The sequence below is a fragment of the Eriocheir sinensis genome, chromosome 56 (assembly GCF_024679095.1).
Source record: "Eriocheir sinensis breed Jianghai 21 chromosome 56, ASM2467909v1, whole genome shotgun sequence".
Classification (NCBI taxonomy): Eukaryota; Metazoa; Arthropoda; class Malacostraca; order Decapoda; family Varunidae; genus Eriocheir; species Eriocheir sinensis.
Genome location: NC_066564.1, coordinates 10,643,598 through 10,661,663, shown reverse-complemented (window position 1 = coordinate 10,661,663; position 18,066 = coordinate 10,643,598). Strand labels below are relative to the sequence as shown.

General features: G+C 42.4%; 1 protein-coding gene across 5 annotated transcripts in view; it reads left to right on the top strand.

Moving 5' to 3' along the window:
- Window positions 1-437: 437 nt before the first annotated feature.
- The window catches only part of LOC126984299 (androgen-induced gene 1 protein-like), a 149,404-nt gene continuing 131,775 nt past the window's right edge, over window positions 438-18,066 (top strand). The window contains exons 1-2 of one of the 5 annotated variants that reach the window (XM_050837924.1): window positions 438-522; window positions 11,701-11,883. In XM_050837924.1, the coding sequence (XP_050693881.1) occupies window positions 11,722-11,883 (162 nt within the window). In that variant the 5' untranslated portion in view covers window positions 438-522; window positions 11,701-11,721. Of the gene's footprint in view, window positions 588-668; window positions 830-980; window positions 1,385-11,700; window positions 11,884-18,066 lie in introns of those variants that run through there. The other 4 variants (XM_050837923.1, XM_050837922.1, XM_050837921.1 and 1 more) reach the window with 4 other exon arrangements.

Here is an 18,066-nt window from a genome sequence, read left to right as displayed (position 1 = left end):
AAACTTTTAAAATGAACCAAAGACCTGAAAAAAAATCATTTAAGATAATTTACGATAGAGAAAGTCCCGATATAGGCGGCCCTGTGTATAAGGCTGATGGGCGCCATTATTGGCCCTTCGAGCACCGCGCCGACTGCAAAGCACGGTGTCTCGCGGCTCTTCATATATCTTTTCTACAAACGTTCAACAATCATGGAAACGCTTTCAAAATCCAATTCAAGGACTATTTATTGTTGAAAATGGGGTAATATTCACGAAAGCGTAGCCTCCTCTGGCGGCGGCGGTGCAGCCGGTGTTGCGAGAAATACCTCCTTGCAGAAATAAGTCACATATACATGTGTGTGTATATATGTGTGTGTGGTGGGGGGGTCCCTGGTTAGAATGGGGGGTCGAAGGAGGCGAAGCCCTCCCCCCGTTAGCAGGTCGTAAAGTTCGGTTGGAGTAGTTATGCACCCCCACCCTAAACCCTCTGCGAGCTATTTTGCGGCTGCGGCGACGGCCGCCAGAGGAGGCTACTCTTTCGTGAATATTATCCGCTATTTATTCTTTATTCTTTATTGGGTTTACAGGCTCCATTCCACCCAAAGGTGCGCTATAGGGTCTCAAGTATGATTCAATAATAAAATACAATCTTGCAGAGCAGTAAACAATATTGATTTGTAAAGCACACACACAAACACAAGAATATCACAACACTATCAGAGTGGTGGAGGAATGATAATATTCCCGCAACGCAATAAATAGTCTTTGAATTGGATTTTGAAAGCGTTTCCATGACTGTTGAACGTTTGTAGAAAAGATATATGAAGAGCTAGTAGTGTTTCATAAGGTAGGTAATGAAATACTGGCACGGTACTTAAACGAATCTTTACCGATATATGAAGAGCTAGTGATGTTTCATAAGGTAGGTAATGAAGTACTGGCACGGTACTAAAACAGAGAGGCAAAGGTCGGCACCAAAGAATCTCTTGGTTGGCACCAAGGAGACTATGGCCTTTGGTCGGCACTCCGCTAAACCCTTCACATCATTTTCAAAGGCCAAAAGGGAGATCAGTCGGGTTCTTATGAATGCTATTCTAGCTCCATGGTACAAAAGAAGGGTCAAACTACCGCCATGGTCATAAAACTACCTTTGGAAATGCCTACTACGAAAGCCTTGTCAAATATGTGCCTGGGCCACGAGCGGTTGAAGACCATGGCCCCAAGACGGGCAGGTGGTGGATCAGCTGATGGTCGTGACGTAACAAGTAATCTTCCTGGCGGACGGTCATCGCCGGTAGTTGTCATCGTGACGGGACATAACTGGACTGTTTTGATAAGTGCGTTAGACTGAGCTCCAGTATAAATAAAACTTCGCCCTGCTCGAGGAACCACACATTTTGGGGTGAGTTTTTATGTTATCCTGAGGATTGTCACCTTAGTGATTGTAAAGAGGTAAGGGTGTCTATAACTACTCATAAGGGTGCCTTTTCTCTGGATCTCTCAAAGTAGTCATTCATTTTTTAAATTGTTGACAAAGGCTACAGACTACACTTACAGGTCAGCTACTCAACATAAGACCTTTGCCTCAAAGAAGCTGAGGATTATTGAAGAGAGGGTATCCAACTAATTTCGAGACAGTGACTGCTCATTTCTGGACAAAATATGATTCTTTTTATTATGGAGATAGTATTTCTTTTCTGGAAATCGCTAAATGAATGACTTCAATGCCTGAGGTTCACCTGCCACAGCCCCGCTCCCACCCATTACCACCGGGCATGGAGTAGACCAACCCCCTGCTGCTGCCCAGTACTGTCCCGTGCTGCATGTTTCTGCCAACCCACACCGCATGCCGAAAAAATTAATACTAACCTAACCTAACAACTCAACGTAACCTACCTAATAGGGGTGCTTCAACACCCACGCCCTCCCTAACAGGGGGCTTCGCCTCCCTCAACCCCCCTTCTATTTTCCAGAAGTCATTTGGGTAAAGATTCGTATTAGGTCCGTGCCAGTATCTCATAATCTACTTTATGAAACATCAGTATCTCTTCATATATCTTTTTTACAAACCTTCAACTGTCATGGAAACGCTTTGAAAATCCAATTCAAGGACTTTTTTTTTTACTCTTGAAAATGTTTACGGAAGCGTGTCGCCTCCTCTGGCGGCGGCCGCGACGATGCTGCAGCCGCCACAGCCGTAAAATACCTCGCAGAGGGTTTAGGGTCGGGGAGCATATTTAAACTACTCCAACCGAACTTTACAACCTACTAACAGGCTGCGCCCTGGACCCCACACACACATGTATATGTGACTTATTTCAGCAAGGAGGTATTTCTCGCAACACCAGTTGCACTGTCGCCAGAGGAGGCGACGCACTTTCATAAACATTATCCCCTATTTTCAAGAGTAAAAAAAAAAGTCCTTGAATTGGATTTTCAAAGCATTTCCATGACTGTTGAAGGTTTGTAGAAAAGATATATGAAGAGATACTGATGTTTCATAAGGTAGGTAATGAGATACTGGCACGGACCTAAAACTAATCTTAACCGTCATTTGTTACCGCACTGCACTCAGGGACCGAAAAAGAATCCATATTGATCGTATTAACTACTCTAAAGGTGACTATCCTCTCCAATATTATCAGTGAAGTTTCCTGTTATTTTTTTCTGCTGAATCTATGGCCCTGTGGAGGTCAAGGCTAAGGCTGTGTCCTCTTGTGACATTGTTATTATCCATAGCTGGGCATGATAACAGAAAACCTTATTCCTGATACACGATAACTGATAATGGAAAACCTTATTGGTGATAACTGATATTCGTTAACTGGAGACATAAATATAGGCGATAACCGATAACCAATACCCGATATAAATCCACAACTCCGATATTAGGTAGCGATAAGTCTGATAGGCGAAAACGATACTATATATTGATATTTCAAACAGAAAAATATAGATGAATTCAAATTTTCATTATCTATAATTTAGAAAACTTACAAAACCTGAAAACCACACGTTGACACGTACACATGGACGGTAATACTAGAAACGCCTGAACCGGTGTTGTGTTATTTGGCGTCCCAACCGTCAAAAGCTGGCGCTTTTGTTTACAAACACTGGTCTCTCATGAACTGGCCCATTACTACTTATTCAGTTATTCTTACTTATCACCATTAACACTTTAAAAGTCACTTCAGTAAAGAAACACTGAAGCACTGAGAACTGGAACACTGGCACTCACTCCGTCACTCGAGACGCAGCTGAGAGACCACGCGCCACGCTGCTACGTGATAACACAAGCTGCTGGTCTCTGTTTGTGCTCTTTACAACAGGATCACAAATCTCAGCCAGTGAATAATCATTTTGGGGGCAAAGTTAAATTATTTTTCTTTTTCATATAGTGATTTTTTAATCTAACATAAAAAAAAGTAATCTAGTGTTTTAATGTTGATGATCTAAGTATGAAATCTCTTCACCGAAGATATTTTATACCCCGAAGTTTTTTTCATACAACGCCGGGCGCCCGGGCCACACATGCGCAGTAAGGAGGAGACAACGTTTTTTTTCTGAAAGGCGGAAAAAAGTAGCGATTATCGCTAGTTTGGTTACAAAAGTAACGAAGATACCGATATATGTATAAATAAGCAGGGGATAGTCGATAACCCGATTTTGTTATCAGTGATAAGGTATCGCGATAACTTATCACGACAACGCCCAGCTATGTTATTATCTGATGGCAAGCTGTAAGAACTGGGTGTAATCTAATTTCAAATCCATGTTAAAGTTTGTAAGCTACCAGAATATTTAGATTATCTCTGAGACTGATTTTTTCTTGGTAAAATATGAGGCTGTGGTAAAACTTTGTTCAAGGTCACTCACAAAACTCAAATATTCTGACCTTTACTAGGTGTATGGAGTTCAGTGTTTGGTAATAATAACTCTATCCATATCTCATTTCCTTCCTTATCACCTACAAACTTGGGTAAATGTCCTTATTCCCTGTCTAAATAGTGAATAAAATTTTATTTCTGGTAAGTAATGTGTTTTAAGGTATTATTTTGGCTGAGGTCATCCTCAAGCTAGACAATTTTAACCTTTATCATAGTGCAGATTTTTCATTCTGAATCTTGTGTTATCTATCTATCTACTATCTATCTATATCAGTCTATCTATCTATCTATCTATATCTATCTATCTATATATATATATATATATATATATATATATATATATATATATATATATATATATATATATATATATATATATATATATATATATATATAAGGGTTCTTCCATCGTCCTAGGGTGAGAAAAAAAACCGTGCCATTTTATTCCTCCAGGGCGTAAAATTGTTCGTTAATGTGAGAAAACCACATACCTGAAATTTTTTTCTTGTCAGATTATATTTAGAGGTGGGGCAGCGACCTTAAATGTTCTGTTTATCATGTCCTCATGATATGACGATTATGGTCATTACAACCTGCTTTTTTTTTTTTTTTTTTTCCCATGTTCCTCGAAGATGCCAAAAACAAGATCTTCCTCCCTTGTGTGGCTTGTAGGACCAGTGGGCAGCACTTTACCGTCAATGAAGTTGCCCAGTGGCCTTGAAGTATTGTCAATGTTCCTCCATCACCACACGGAAGAGAAGCAGACCGTTGGTCAGGGCCACCGCGGATGAACTATTGGAGATTTGGAGTCGAGCCCGTATCCCCACGCGAGCCAGAAATTACGTTGTGGTACAGGTCACCAGTATCACGAGGAATGGAAAGGCTTGTTAAAGAGTCGGTCTCGGGCCTCAGCAGTCCCACAGCAACAAGCCTTTGTGGAAAGGGCAAAGGAGCTCTTTGATATTGCGCATCGAGATGCTCTGAGCATGATCAAGATTGAAGAGGACAAGCTCTTCCTTCAGGCTCAACGGGAGAAATGGAGGCAGGGAAGAATGGCAGGAGTAAATTTGGCTCTTGCGCGGAAAGAAGAGCGACAGACGATGAAGGCCGTGGCTGAAGCAGAGCGACAGGCTCGAGAGAAGGCATCCTCGGCTCAAGCCTTTACAACCGTGGAACTGGAATCGTCTTCGTCCTCAAGCAGTCAAGCCTTCGAAGCTGAAGGATCTGGATCTGATCTCGACCCCGACGTAGACGTTCGTTCTCCAAAGCGACAACGAAGTGCCCGAGGCGTAGTCCAAGTCGTCACTCCAGAGGTTGTCGTTGCCTTGGACCGCACAAACGTCAGCAACAGGAAGGCTGCTCACATCTTCTCAGCCATGGCATCCTCGAGCCACCTTGGCGAGAACGTTGGCGAACTCATCATCAGCCCCAGTGGAATCAGACGCGCTCGTATCAAGTGCAGGGAAGCTCTGGCTACGGAACTTAAAGATACCTTCAGACCACAAGTGCCCTTGATCCTACACTGGGACGGGAAAATCATGGAGGACTGCTCTCTTCCTGGCCAAGAGACCAAAGATCGTCTCCCTGTGTTGGTTTCTGGCCAAGATGTTGTCAAGCTTCATGCCGTGACCAAGTTGCACGCTGGTACGGCGGTTGTGATGGCTACGTCGATCTTGCAGACTCTGGACGAATGGGGACTGAAGGATCGAATAAGTGGGCTCTGCTTTGACACTACAGTATCAAATACCGGTTTGAAAGGCGGAGTTTGTGTCCTTATTGAGCGGGAACTGGAGCGAGACCTCCTCAACCTTTGCCTATAGGCACCATGTTGCCGAGATCATCCTGGAGAAAGTCTTTGGCCTTCATGGCACGTCCAAGTCTCTGAACATTGAGCTCTTCCATCATTTCAAGGAATATTGGCCTCATGTCGATCAAACATTGTTCCGTACTGCCATGGTCGACGAGGAAATGAGATCCCGGGTCGCAGAATGGAGGGAGGAAGTAATCATGTTTGCTACTGACCAACTTCACCAGCATCAACCAAGAGATGACTACAGGGAATTGTTGGAGCTCACCATCATCTTTCTTGGTGGACAGCCTCCAAAGGGAGTTCGCTTCCGTTACCCTGGCGCTATCCATCGTGCGTGTTGGATGAGTCAAGCCATCTACACCTTGAAGATGGTCATCTTTCGAGAGCAGTATCTGATGGATCAACGTCTGAGTCCATCTCGACGCCAGACATGGAGTGAGACCACCTGGGATCATTTGGAAGAAGTCGCCATTTTCATCATTCAGGTGTACGCGACGTACTGGTTCCAGGCTCCTTCTTCCGCGTCAGCCCCTAGAAACGACCTCCATTTGTTCAAAGTGCTGGAGGATTTCCCAAGCAAGGAGATATCCACAGCAGCCACAACCATCTTCAGTAGGCATCTGTGGTATTTGTCGGAGACATTAGTGTGATTTGCCTTTTTCGACGATCAAGTGACACTCGAAGTGAAGAGGAAGATGTTGAAAAACCTGAAAGACAAGCCGGGACCCAAGGACGCTCCAAAGCGGATTCATCCAGTCAACAGACCTCAGAACATGGACCTCAGCGACTTCGTGACAACTTCCACGAAGAGGTTTTTCAACATTCTCCACGTCAACGAAGATTTCCTTCAGAAGGACCCTCTTGAGTGGGCTGCTGACGAAAAATATCAACGCTCTCTCGACCTGGTGAAGTCCGTTAGGGTCGTCAACGATCTGGCCAAGCGTGGGGTGGCCTTGATGACGGAGTTCAATGCCTCGCTCACCGTGTCAGAGGAACAAAAGCAATTCCTCCTCCAAGTGGTCGAGGCTCACCGCAAAAAATACAGTGCCCCGACCAAAGCAGCAGCCTTGAACAACTGAAGAATTCTTCCCTCACTACCTACAGTGCTTACACTTATTTATTGAACCTCGTTTTGATGAATTCAGTTCTTAGAAACTCAAATATATTCAGCTTCTGTAATTTTGCAAGGAGAGAAGCGGAAAATTCAAGAGAATACCGAGCATTAAAATTTCAGATGCAGTCACTTCTAAATATTAAAGTATTTCAAAAGTATTTTTCGTGGAAATATTTCACACCAATACACAACCAATAAAATCCTGGAGGAGAGCGAAATCAAACATTGAGTTTTTAGAAGCACTCTAATATATATATATATATATATATATATATATATATATATATATATATATATATATATATATATATATATATATATATATATATATATATATATTATACTGTAGAGGAAACAGCTCATGGGCAAAAAAGAAAACAATAATAAAAAAAGCCTGTCACTCACTGCTCCCATAAAAAGCGTTCAGAGGAGTGGCCGAAATATAGGTCAATTTCGGGAGGAGAGGTGTCCTGATACCCTCCTCTTGAAAGAGTTCAAGTCGAAGGCAGGAGGAAATACAGATGAAGGAAGATTGTTCCAGAGTTTACCCGCGTGAGGGATGAAAGAGTGAAGATGCTGGTTAAGTCGTGCGTAAGGGATTTAGACAATAAATGGATGAGCTTGAGTAGAAAGTCATGTGCGGCGACGCCGCGGGAGGGGGGAGGCATGCAGTTAGCAAGTTCAGAAGAGAATTCAACGTGAAAATACTGATAGAAGATTGAAAGAGAGGCAACATGGCGACGGAATTTAAAAGGTAGAAGACTGTCTGTAAGAGGAGGGGAGCTGATGAGACGAAGAGCCTTAGACTCCACTCTGTCCAAGAGAGCTGTGTGAGTGGAGCCCCCCACACGTGATCTGGATCTGGATGATAATGCGCAGGGCACCTTTCAGGTGCATAACACGCATATTTGTGTTGGCTGTGGTGGGGACGGGGGAGCAGAGTGTGCAGGGGAGGGAAGTGAATCAAGTGTAATTGTTAATGTTGATGTGTTGTGGTGACAAGTGAGTGTGTATTTGTTTTCTGAATGAGTCTATTGTACTGCAGTCTAAAATCTGTTGCTGTTCCAGTCACGTATGGTGCGTGGAAAGTATGAGTGCTTGTATGCATCAGTGTTAGTGTGATATGTTTGGTATTTATGGATGTGTGTTTTACGAGTACGTTGGCTGTTTGCATTGTGTAAGTATGTATGTGGGTCAATGTCAATGTGAGTGTTTGCGATCTTGTACATAAGTGTAAGTCTGTGTGCTTGTCTGTGTATGTGAAGAGGTTCCATGTTTATCTGTTCTTTGATCCGTGTTGTGATGACAGGCGTTCGAGTGTAATTGTTTGTAATGAACCTAGCTGTCATATCATGAGAGGACATGATAAACAGAACATTCAAGGTCGCTGCGCCACCTCTAAATATAATCTGATAAGAAAAAATTTTCAGGCATGCGGGTTCCTCACAATAACGAACAATTTTACGCCCTGGAGGAATAAAATGGCACGGTTTTTTTTTCACCCCGGGACGATGGAAGCACCCTAACATATATATATATATATATATATATATATATATATATATATATATATATATATATATATATATATATATATATATATATATATATATATATATATATATATATATATATATATATATATATATATATATATATATAAAATCAATGTTTTGGAGCCATCTGATTAGTGTAGATTCACTTAGGTTTTAGGACAGACCACCTAGTCTGGACCATGGGGTCTGTGTGGTCTGATTTTCTATGTAAATCTATGTAAATCTCTCTCTCTCTCTCTCTCTCTCCGTGGGAATACTTTGTCCTGCCCCGGCGATTTGTTTTTCTTCAACCTACCAATCTCATCCTGGACTACTTGCCTAGTGATGATCACATCCCTCAACTTGTCGTTCTCCTCGCCCTCATAAACCTGAACTCTCTCTGGAATGGTTGTTAGATCTTCCTGCGTGAAAACTGAGAGGAAATAGTCATTCATCATTTCTCTCTCTCGCGAATTGGTTGAGCAACAGACAACAAAGAGTAGTGATTGACGGATTTAACTCAGAGTGGGCGCCTGTCACTAGTGGCGTCCCTCAGGGCTCGGTTCTTGGCCCAGTGCTCTTCATTATTTACATCAACGACGTGGATGTTGGACTCAATAACCGCATTAGTAAATTTGCAGACGACACAAAGATTGGTAACTCGGTTCTCACTGACGAAGACAGGCAAAGCCTCCAAGAGGATTTGCACAAAATTTCAGCTTGGTCGGATAGATGGGAGATGCCCTTTAACGTAGACAAGTGCCAGGTCCTTCAAGTTGGAACGAGGAATAAAAAGTTTGATTACGAAATGCGGCGTTACACTCAAAAGCGTTCAATGCGTCTAGGACTTGGGTGTCAAAATCGCGACAAACCTCAAATTCTCACAGCAATGCATCGATGCAGAAAATAAAGCGAACAGACTGTTGGGCTTCATTAAAAGAAACTTTTATTTAAGAATAAAGATGTAATACTCCCGCTCTACAACAGTTTAGTCAGACCCCATTTGGAATATGCGGTACAGTTTGGTCTCCCCACCATGCAAAGGATATTGCTAAATTAGAAGGTGTTCAGCGTCAAACAAAATTATCCCTTCCTTGCGCAACAAATCCTACGAAGAAAGGCTTTCTACCCTTAACATGTTCTCTCTTGAGAAACGTCGCCTCCGAGGAAAACTGATCGAATGTTTTAAAATACTTAATGGTTTCAATGTAGATAGATCAACATTGTTTATGATCGATGACACTTTACGAGGAACAATGGCGTAAAACTCAGATGTAGACAAGTAAATTCAGACTGCACCAAATTTTTCTTCACCAACGCTAGTGCGAGAATGGAATAAGCTCCCATCATCAGTGGTCCAGTGTAACACGATTGACTCCTTCAAAAATAAGCTCGACCGTCACTTCCTTCAACTTAATATCAACTAGAGTAGAAATGCAACGTTTTGGAGTCTTCTGATTAATGTAAAATCACTTAGGTTTAAGGACAGACCACCAAGTCTGGACCATGGGGTCTGTGTGGTCTGATTTTCTATGTAAATCTATGTAAATCTCTCTCTCTCACACACACACACAACATGGCTTTCGTAACAAAAGATCCTGCCAATCAAACCTATTGACCTTTTATAACGACCTCTTCTCAGTTTATGACGTAACCAAATCATTGGACGTAATCTATCTTGATTTCCAGAAAGCGTTTGATAAAGTCCCACATCATAAATTACTTTATAAATTAAAGCAAATAGGTAATGACGGTCAAGTAAACCAATGGATCGCGAATTGGTTGAGCAACAGACAGCAAAGAGTGGTAATTGACGGATTTAACTCAGAGTGGGCGCCGGTCACTAGTGGCATCCCTCAGGGCTCGGTTCTTGGCCCAGTGCTCGTCATTATTTACATCAACGACGTGGATGTTGGACTCAATAATCGCATTAGTAAATTTGCAGACGACACAAAGATTGGTAACTCGGTTCTCACTGAGGAAGACAGGCAAAGCCTCCAAGAGGATTTGCACAAAATTTCATCTTGGTTGGATAGATGGTAGATGCCCTTTAACGTAGACAAGTGCCAGGTCCTTCAAGTTGGAACAAGAAATAAGAAGTTCGAATATGAAATGCGCGGCGTTAAACTCACAAGCGTTCAATGCGTTAAGGACCTGGGGATTAAAATCACATCAAACCTCAAATCCTCACATCAATGCATCGATGCAGCAAATAAAGCGAACAGAATGTTGGGCTTCTTTAAAAGAAACTTTTTATTCAAGAATAAAGATGTAATACTTCTGCTCTACAATAGTTTAGTCAGACCCCACTTGGAATATGCAGTACAGTTTTGGTCTCCTCACCATGCAAAGGACATTGCTAAATTAGAAGGTGTTCAGCGTCGGGCAACAAAAATGATCCCTTCCTTGCGCAACAAATCCTACGAAGAAAGGCTTTCCACCCTTAACATGTTCTCTCTTGAGAAACGTCGCCTCCGAGGAAAACTGATCGAATGTTTTAAAATACTTAATGGTTTCATGAATGTAGACAGAACAAAATTGTTTATGATAGCTGACACTTTGTGAACGAGGAACAATGGCATAAAACTCAAATGTAGACAAGTAAATTCAGACCACCAAATTTTTCTTCACCAACGTTGTAGTGCAAGAATGAAATAAGCTCCCACCGTCAGTGGTCCAGTGTAACACGATTGACTCCTTTAAAAACAAGGTTGACCGTCACTTCCTTGAACTTAATATTAACGAGTAGAAAAGCAACGTTTTGGAGCCATCTGATTAATGTAGATTCACTTAGGTTTAAGGACAGACCACCTAGTCTGGACCATGGGGTCTGTGTGGTCTGATTTTCTATGTAAATCTATGTAATTCTCTCTCTCTCTCTCTCTCTCTCTCTCTCTCTCTCTCTCTCTCTCTCTCTCTCTCTCTCTCTCTCTCTCTCTCTCTCTCTCTCTCTCTCTCTCTCTCTCTCTCTCTCTCTCTGCATCACTTTTGTCTGATAGTTTCAAGGTTCTTTTATTACCTGTTAATAAAAGTACTTGTGAATGCAGAAATAAAATGATGGGCCAAGGCAATCAGGTGGATGGCATTCAAGCGGTGCTTGGTAGTATTTATGTCACAAGTTCTGTCATGATTCTGGCCATGTGGCAGCATGGGGCCAAGGAAAGAGGTGTGTGGGAAGGGAGGTGCACGCAGCATCTTGCAGTTTCTATCATCCCAGCAACCATTCCACCTTCCCATCTTTTCTTACCATTCCCACTTTTATCATTATTAATTTTTTAGGTCTGGTCAGATCAAGTTTGGATACATAAGGGGTTAATCTACACAAAATATAGATTTGCAAAATTTAACAATAGCCCAATTTGTTTTCAGCTTTGACTCAACACTTGTACCATGATGGAAATGAGCATTGGTTTCATCTTCCATCTAACACTTGTACTGGTCTATGGATATGGTATTAATACCTACCTCTTTGGATTGAATCCCCCTGAAGAGATTCTTAAGCTGCGTACTATTGGATATGGACCATTTAAGTACCTCACTTTCTGGGATATGGTAAGTACAGAATGCTGCTGTAAGGTATACTTTCTCAGGCTTGGTATAGAAGTCATGAAAATAATTCTGTAGTGAACCAGCATTTCATTGATGATGTTATTAGGGAGGGGGTCCAATTTCAAGGAAAAATTTAGTTAGGCCAGGCAGCAATGTCTCCATTAACAGTGTTTTAACTGTGTCTGTATCTGTGTCCATGGCATAATCTTTAACCCTTAAAGCACGGGTGTCGACAATTGTCGATGTCTGGTGCCTGGGCTCAAACCGCGGGAGTCGACAAGCCATTTTTTCACTTAGCGTGCTGTCAAATTTAATTTGTTTGTGGTGAAGTAGAGTAAGCATGTCGTTTTCTTTCAAACAATACCCAACCATGCTCTCTTGACTAATTTTTGGTCAGTGTATGCCAGTGTTAGCTTTGAGAAGATGTCCGCTAGACATCCCACCTCCTCTCACCTTCCAGTGAATTTCATCCATAAGATGTGGGCCATTTGACCTTAGTACCAATCAAGGACATCAGGAAGGCCCGTAAGTTAATTTTTGGGGGGTGTTTTTCACATAAACTGTATAAAGTTTATGCCTTTTATTACTAAATCATAGAAGGGAAGTCCACTAAGGGTGGAAAACTGTCTATAATAATGCGTTTTCATTGATCTTATTCAATATTCGGTACTCGCACTACCAATGGTCATATAGATTTCAAATTAACGTCAAAGGACAGGTGAGGGTATGTACTTTACAATGATACTTCATTCAGTCACGTGTGTTAAGTAGCAGTAAAGGTATGCAAGATTGAAGTGAGGTATGGTTTAGCCTGAATATGCCCGCGTGGGAGGACAGGCACGGCAAACAACCCCGCGCCTTAAGGGTTAATATGCATTAATATTTATTCAACCTAAGCTTGTTGAATTTTTCAGGAAAATGTATCATCCCGTGTGCTTCTGGTGAAGGGAATTTGTGCTTGGGACTCAGAGCTTTGGATGGTGGGAATTCCCATCCTTTGCTCTGATTACCAAGATTTATCAGTTTCTAGCATAATTAGCTAGGTTGTTGATTTTTTTAATTAAGAAAAAAGAAAGGATTTTTTACTTAACTTTTAATCCCTAAAGGATGAGCGACCGGCAGCTAGATATATTAGTGGGTTCCATCCCGCATGTGGACTTTTTTTTTTTTTTTTTTTTTTTTACATGTGGGCTATGGCGCCAGTAGACTATCCATCTGGGCCTGATGGTCGGCCCCGAGCCCATCATGGCGCAGGCAACTGTTCATAGTGGCGCCATTATTATTGACTCATGCTGCCCCCCGGAGCTCACTTTTTTTCCTCCTTTACTCCCTTGTTATCTCAAAATACATACCTTGGAAAAAGGAAGAAAACAGGAAGAGAGAATGGGTCGTTTTAAAGCCACAGATGAAGCCTTATGATTGGCTGAGCTCTGAAAACACGCTTGTGATTCGCTGAGAGTCCGATGACATCATCGCTGGTGCTCACCCAATCAGCGGCCTCACTGCCTTAAGGCGGTGTCACACTGGCCGTTTTCCTCTAACCATTGTGGCTACTGGCAACACCCGTACGCCCATCCGAGAGCGAGTTGTCGGTTGTCCGTAAGCTGGTGTCACATTGGACCTTTTTCTTCCCACCGCGTTGGCGGCAGCTTGGGCTACCGACAACTTTTCCAGGTGTGCGTCACACACATAAGGGGAAATTAGAAAGGTCGGGGGGGGAGGGGCAGAAGGGAGACTCAGATCATGTCTTGACCTGAGTCAGGTCATATCCTGACCAAAGCCCTGATCTGACTCCTTTCTTCCCCTCCCTCCCCACACCATTCTCATTCCCCTTCTGTGTGTGTGTGTGTGTGTGTGTGAGACAAGTCAGGACATGACCTGACCTGAGTCAGGTCATGTTTTGACCAAAGCCCTGATCTGACTCCTTTCTGCCCCTCCCTCCCCACACCATTCTCATTCCCCTTCTGTGTGTGTGTGTGTGTGTGTGTGTGTGTGTGTTTACCTAGTTGTGAAATACAGGAAAAGAGCCGTACTAGGCTCGTGCTGTCCTGTCTCCATAACGCTTATTATCCAGTTTGGCTTTAAATTCATGAATCGTTTTTGCACACACAGTCTCCTCATCAAGTCCATTCCATGTTGTTATGCTTCTGTATGGAAAACTGTATTTCCTGATGTCTCTCCTACAGTCGCTCTTCTTCAATTTCTTACCATTGCCTCTTGTCACACTTCTGTCACGTACCACTAGGTCTTCCCTGTCCAATTTCTCCAATCCCTCTTGTATCCTGTACAATGCTATTAGGTCCCCTCTCTCTCTTCTACTCTCCAGTGTTGTTAGTCCCAATTTCTCCAGTCTTTCTTCATAAGTATGTTCTCTCAGAGTTTCCGGTAATTTAGTCGCTGCTTTTTGTATTCTTTCCAACTTTCTAATTTCTTTCTTCAATCTACTACCCATATCAGACCCCATGACATAGCGTTTTTCGCAAATATCTTTCAAACGAAGACTCGGATCAGCATCGTGCTGTGGCACGGAATGTTTCACACACTCCGCTAATTTTTGACGCTATTGTGCACTGCCAGATGCGGTTAATTATGGCGTTTACTCTTGACTGTGATGGCAAAACCTGCGTGAGCCACTTACACATTCGGACAGGTGAGGCGTGACGTATTTGTGACATGTATCCACCAACTACCTCCACCCCTGGCTTCCCCTACTCCCACCCCTCCCTTTCCCTCCTACCCTCTTCTTTCTCCCCCATGCTCTTTCTTCCCCATACCCCCCTTCTCTCTCTCTCTCTCTCTCTCTCTCTCTCTCTCTCTCTCTCTCTCTCTCTCTCTCATACACGATATATGAACCCATGCACACGTGTGACTTGAATTAATGGCAGATAAGTAGAAATTATATGCTGATTAAGGTTGGATAGTTTACGCAAGCAATCGTAATTGATGTTATTGCTTGTTTCACCGTTACACCGTATTTGGTAAGTGAAGAAGGTACGTAACATGGTAAGTATCAGGCACGCTGCCGATAGACGGCTGATACCCACGTCCTGTGGAGGAAGGAGTTTTTCATCGCTGTCAGCCATGGCCAACATACTACGATGTCCGCGTGGGTGCAAAGGAGTCATTGCACTACGACTCTTCCATATATTTGACCAAGAGAATATCGAGAACAAATTAAGGATAAGTGTGAATAGGTAAATAATGAATCAAAGTTATATTTCATAGTTACAGATAAAACAGTCGTGTGCATAAAACACCCAACCATACTTAGCATATACTTTCGAGATATCCTCTATTATAGACAAGTCATATGTGTGCATAACTTCACGTCTCATGTACACTGAGAGAGAGAGAGAGAGAGAGAGAGAGAGAGAGAGAGAGAGAGAGAGAGAGAGAGAGAGAGAGAGAGAGAGAGAGAAGGGTAGGGGTGGGAGAAGCCAGGGGTGGAGGTAGTTGGTGGATACACGTCACAAATACGTCACGCCTCACCTGTCCGAATGTGTGAGTGGCTCACGCAGGTTTTGCCATCACAGTCAAGAGTAAACGCCATAATTAACCGCATCTGGCAGTGCACAATAGCATCAAAAATTAGTGGAGTGTGTGAAACAATCCGTGCCACAGCACCATGCTGATCCGAGTCTTCGTTTGAAAGATATTTGCAAAAAACGGTATGTCATGGGGTCTGATATGGATAGTAGGTGACCACACTAATGCTGCATATTCCAGTCTTGGATGTATCATCGATGTTATTAGTTTCTTCACCATTTCTTCATCTAAATATGTAAATGCTGCTTTTATGTTTCTATGAAGATTGTATGTTTCCCCAGTTATCCGGTCTATATGTTTTCCAAAGGATAACTTGTCTGTTATGATCACTCCCAGATCTTTTTCTTCAGTTTTTTTCATGATTCTTTCATTACTCAGAGAGTAGTTGCCCGATATTCGTCTACTGCTCTTACCAAACTCCAATGGATCACGCTACACTTCCCTGTACTGAATGTCATTTCCCATTTGCGTGACCATTCACTTATTCTATCAAGATCTTGGCTCAGGGCTACACAGTCATCTTCATTAGCCACCCTCCTCATTATTTTAGCATCATCAGCAAACATATTCATATAGCTTGTCACCCCTTCTGTCATGTCATTAATATAAGTTACAAACATAATCGGAGCCAGCACCGATCCTTGGGGGACTCCACTCGTCACTTCCATCCAGCTTGATTTATTATTCCAGATTACTGTTCTCATTTCTCTCTTCGTCAAAAAGTCCATAATCCAATCCAATATTGAACCACCCAGACCTCCAACATGATTAAGTTTCCATATTAATCGCTTGTGTGGTACTTTATCAAACGCTTTCTTTAAGTCCAGATACACACAATCTGCCCAACCGTCTCTTTCCTGTATTATATCAACTACTCTTGAATAGAAGCTGATCAGATTAGTTACACAAGACCGTCCTCCTCTGAATCCGAATTGGCTGTTTGTTAATATACTGTTTTCTTCTAAATACTCCAACCATCTGTTTTTTTTTATAATTTTCTCACACATCTTTGCTACTACACTCAACCCTCGATTTGCCGGATTTCGGATTTGCCGGACAAGAGTCCGTGGGGTAAAAAAAAAAAAAAAAAAAAAGTCCGGGACAAGTCGATTTCAAACTACCGCGCCAGACAAAGTTCGCAAATCGGGCACTAGATGGCAGCGCGGGCGGACATACACATCTAGTACTGGACTGTACACAAGTCTGCCGCGTCACACGAGTGTTGTGCTTACGTGCTTGTCGTGGATACACCTCTTCTTCACAACGATGCCACCCAAAAACAGCTATGCGAGGTGTAGTCCGGGGGTGGGTTGTGTTTCCCGGACATATATAGGGTAAAGTCCGGCAAGGGGGTAGACCCCCGGACATTTTCCATTGCCGGACATTTGCCATTCCCGGACAAGCCTTCCCCCCTTTTAGTCCGGCAAATCGAGGGTTGAGTGTACACTTGTTAATGACACTGGCCTATAGTTCAACGGGTCTTTCTTACTTCCTCCTTTATGTATTAGGACGATGTTAGCCCTCTTCCAGTCTCTCGGTACCTTCCCTTGTGCTAGTGAGACATTAATCAAGTTGCTCAACTTTTCAGCTATTTGCTGGTTACACTCTTTTAGCACCCAATTTGATATATCATGCGGTCCTGCTGATTTCCTCGCATCCAGTTCTTCCAATAATTTTCTAACATCATCTGCTGATGTTTGTATTCTCCCCAGACCCACTCCATTCCCCAGCACTGCATCTACACCTTCAAACTCACTCTCCCTTGTGAACACTGTTTGGAAACAGTTATTCATCACTTCTACTATTTCACTTATACTATCAAAAGTTTCACCATTAACTTTAACTTTTTGAATCTCATCTCTATTTTTCAACTTTCCATGAACTTATAAAACAGTTTTGGCTGGTCTTTGCACTTATCTACAATATTTTTCTCAAAATTCCTTTTTTCTTCTCTTCTTACTTTGACATAAGCATTCCTCTTCCTTTTGTACTCATTCCATTGATCTATCCTCCTATTTTTTCTCCATTTGTTCCATGCCTTCTCCTTTTCCTGCTTGGCGTCTACACGCTTTCTATTATACCACTCTTCTCTTGATTTCTGGCCTTCTTTCGTCCTTGGTACCCACTGTTCCACTCCTTCGTTGTACATCCGTAGAAAGATAGCCCATTTTTCCTTCTCATTTTCAGCCTCAAAAAAAATATCTCATTGTGCTTCCTCAAAATGTTTCCCACGTTTTTAAAAATTTGCCTTATTAATGTTAAACCATTCTTTCCTGTAGTCCTCATTCCTGATTATTTTACCTCCTTCTCGTAATATGTACTCGATAAGTACGTGATCGCTCTTCCCTATAGGGCTCTTATAGTTCATCTCCTCTATGATACAGGTAACTCTTGATTTACGCGAGTATTGCGTCCTTGAAGAGGTCGCGTAAATCAAAAACAATGTAAATCAAACAAGAGGTAGGTTTCTGTTGAAAAATAAATATTCACTTCATTCAGTGGAGAGAGAGAGAGAGAGAGAGAGAGAGAGAGAGAGAGAGAGAGAGAGAGAGAATATCCATATCACTGAGATATCCACTTGGGCACTCAATCTCAGCCTCACTCGTGTGAGGAAGAAATAAGGGAGACCATGAGCGACTG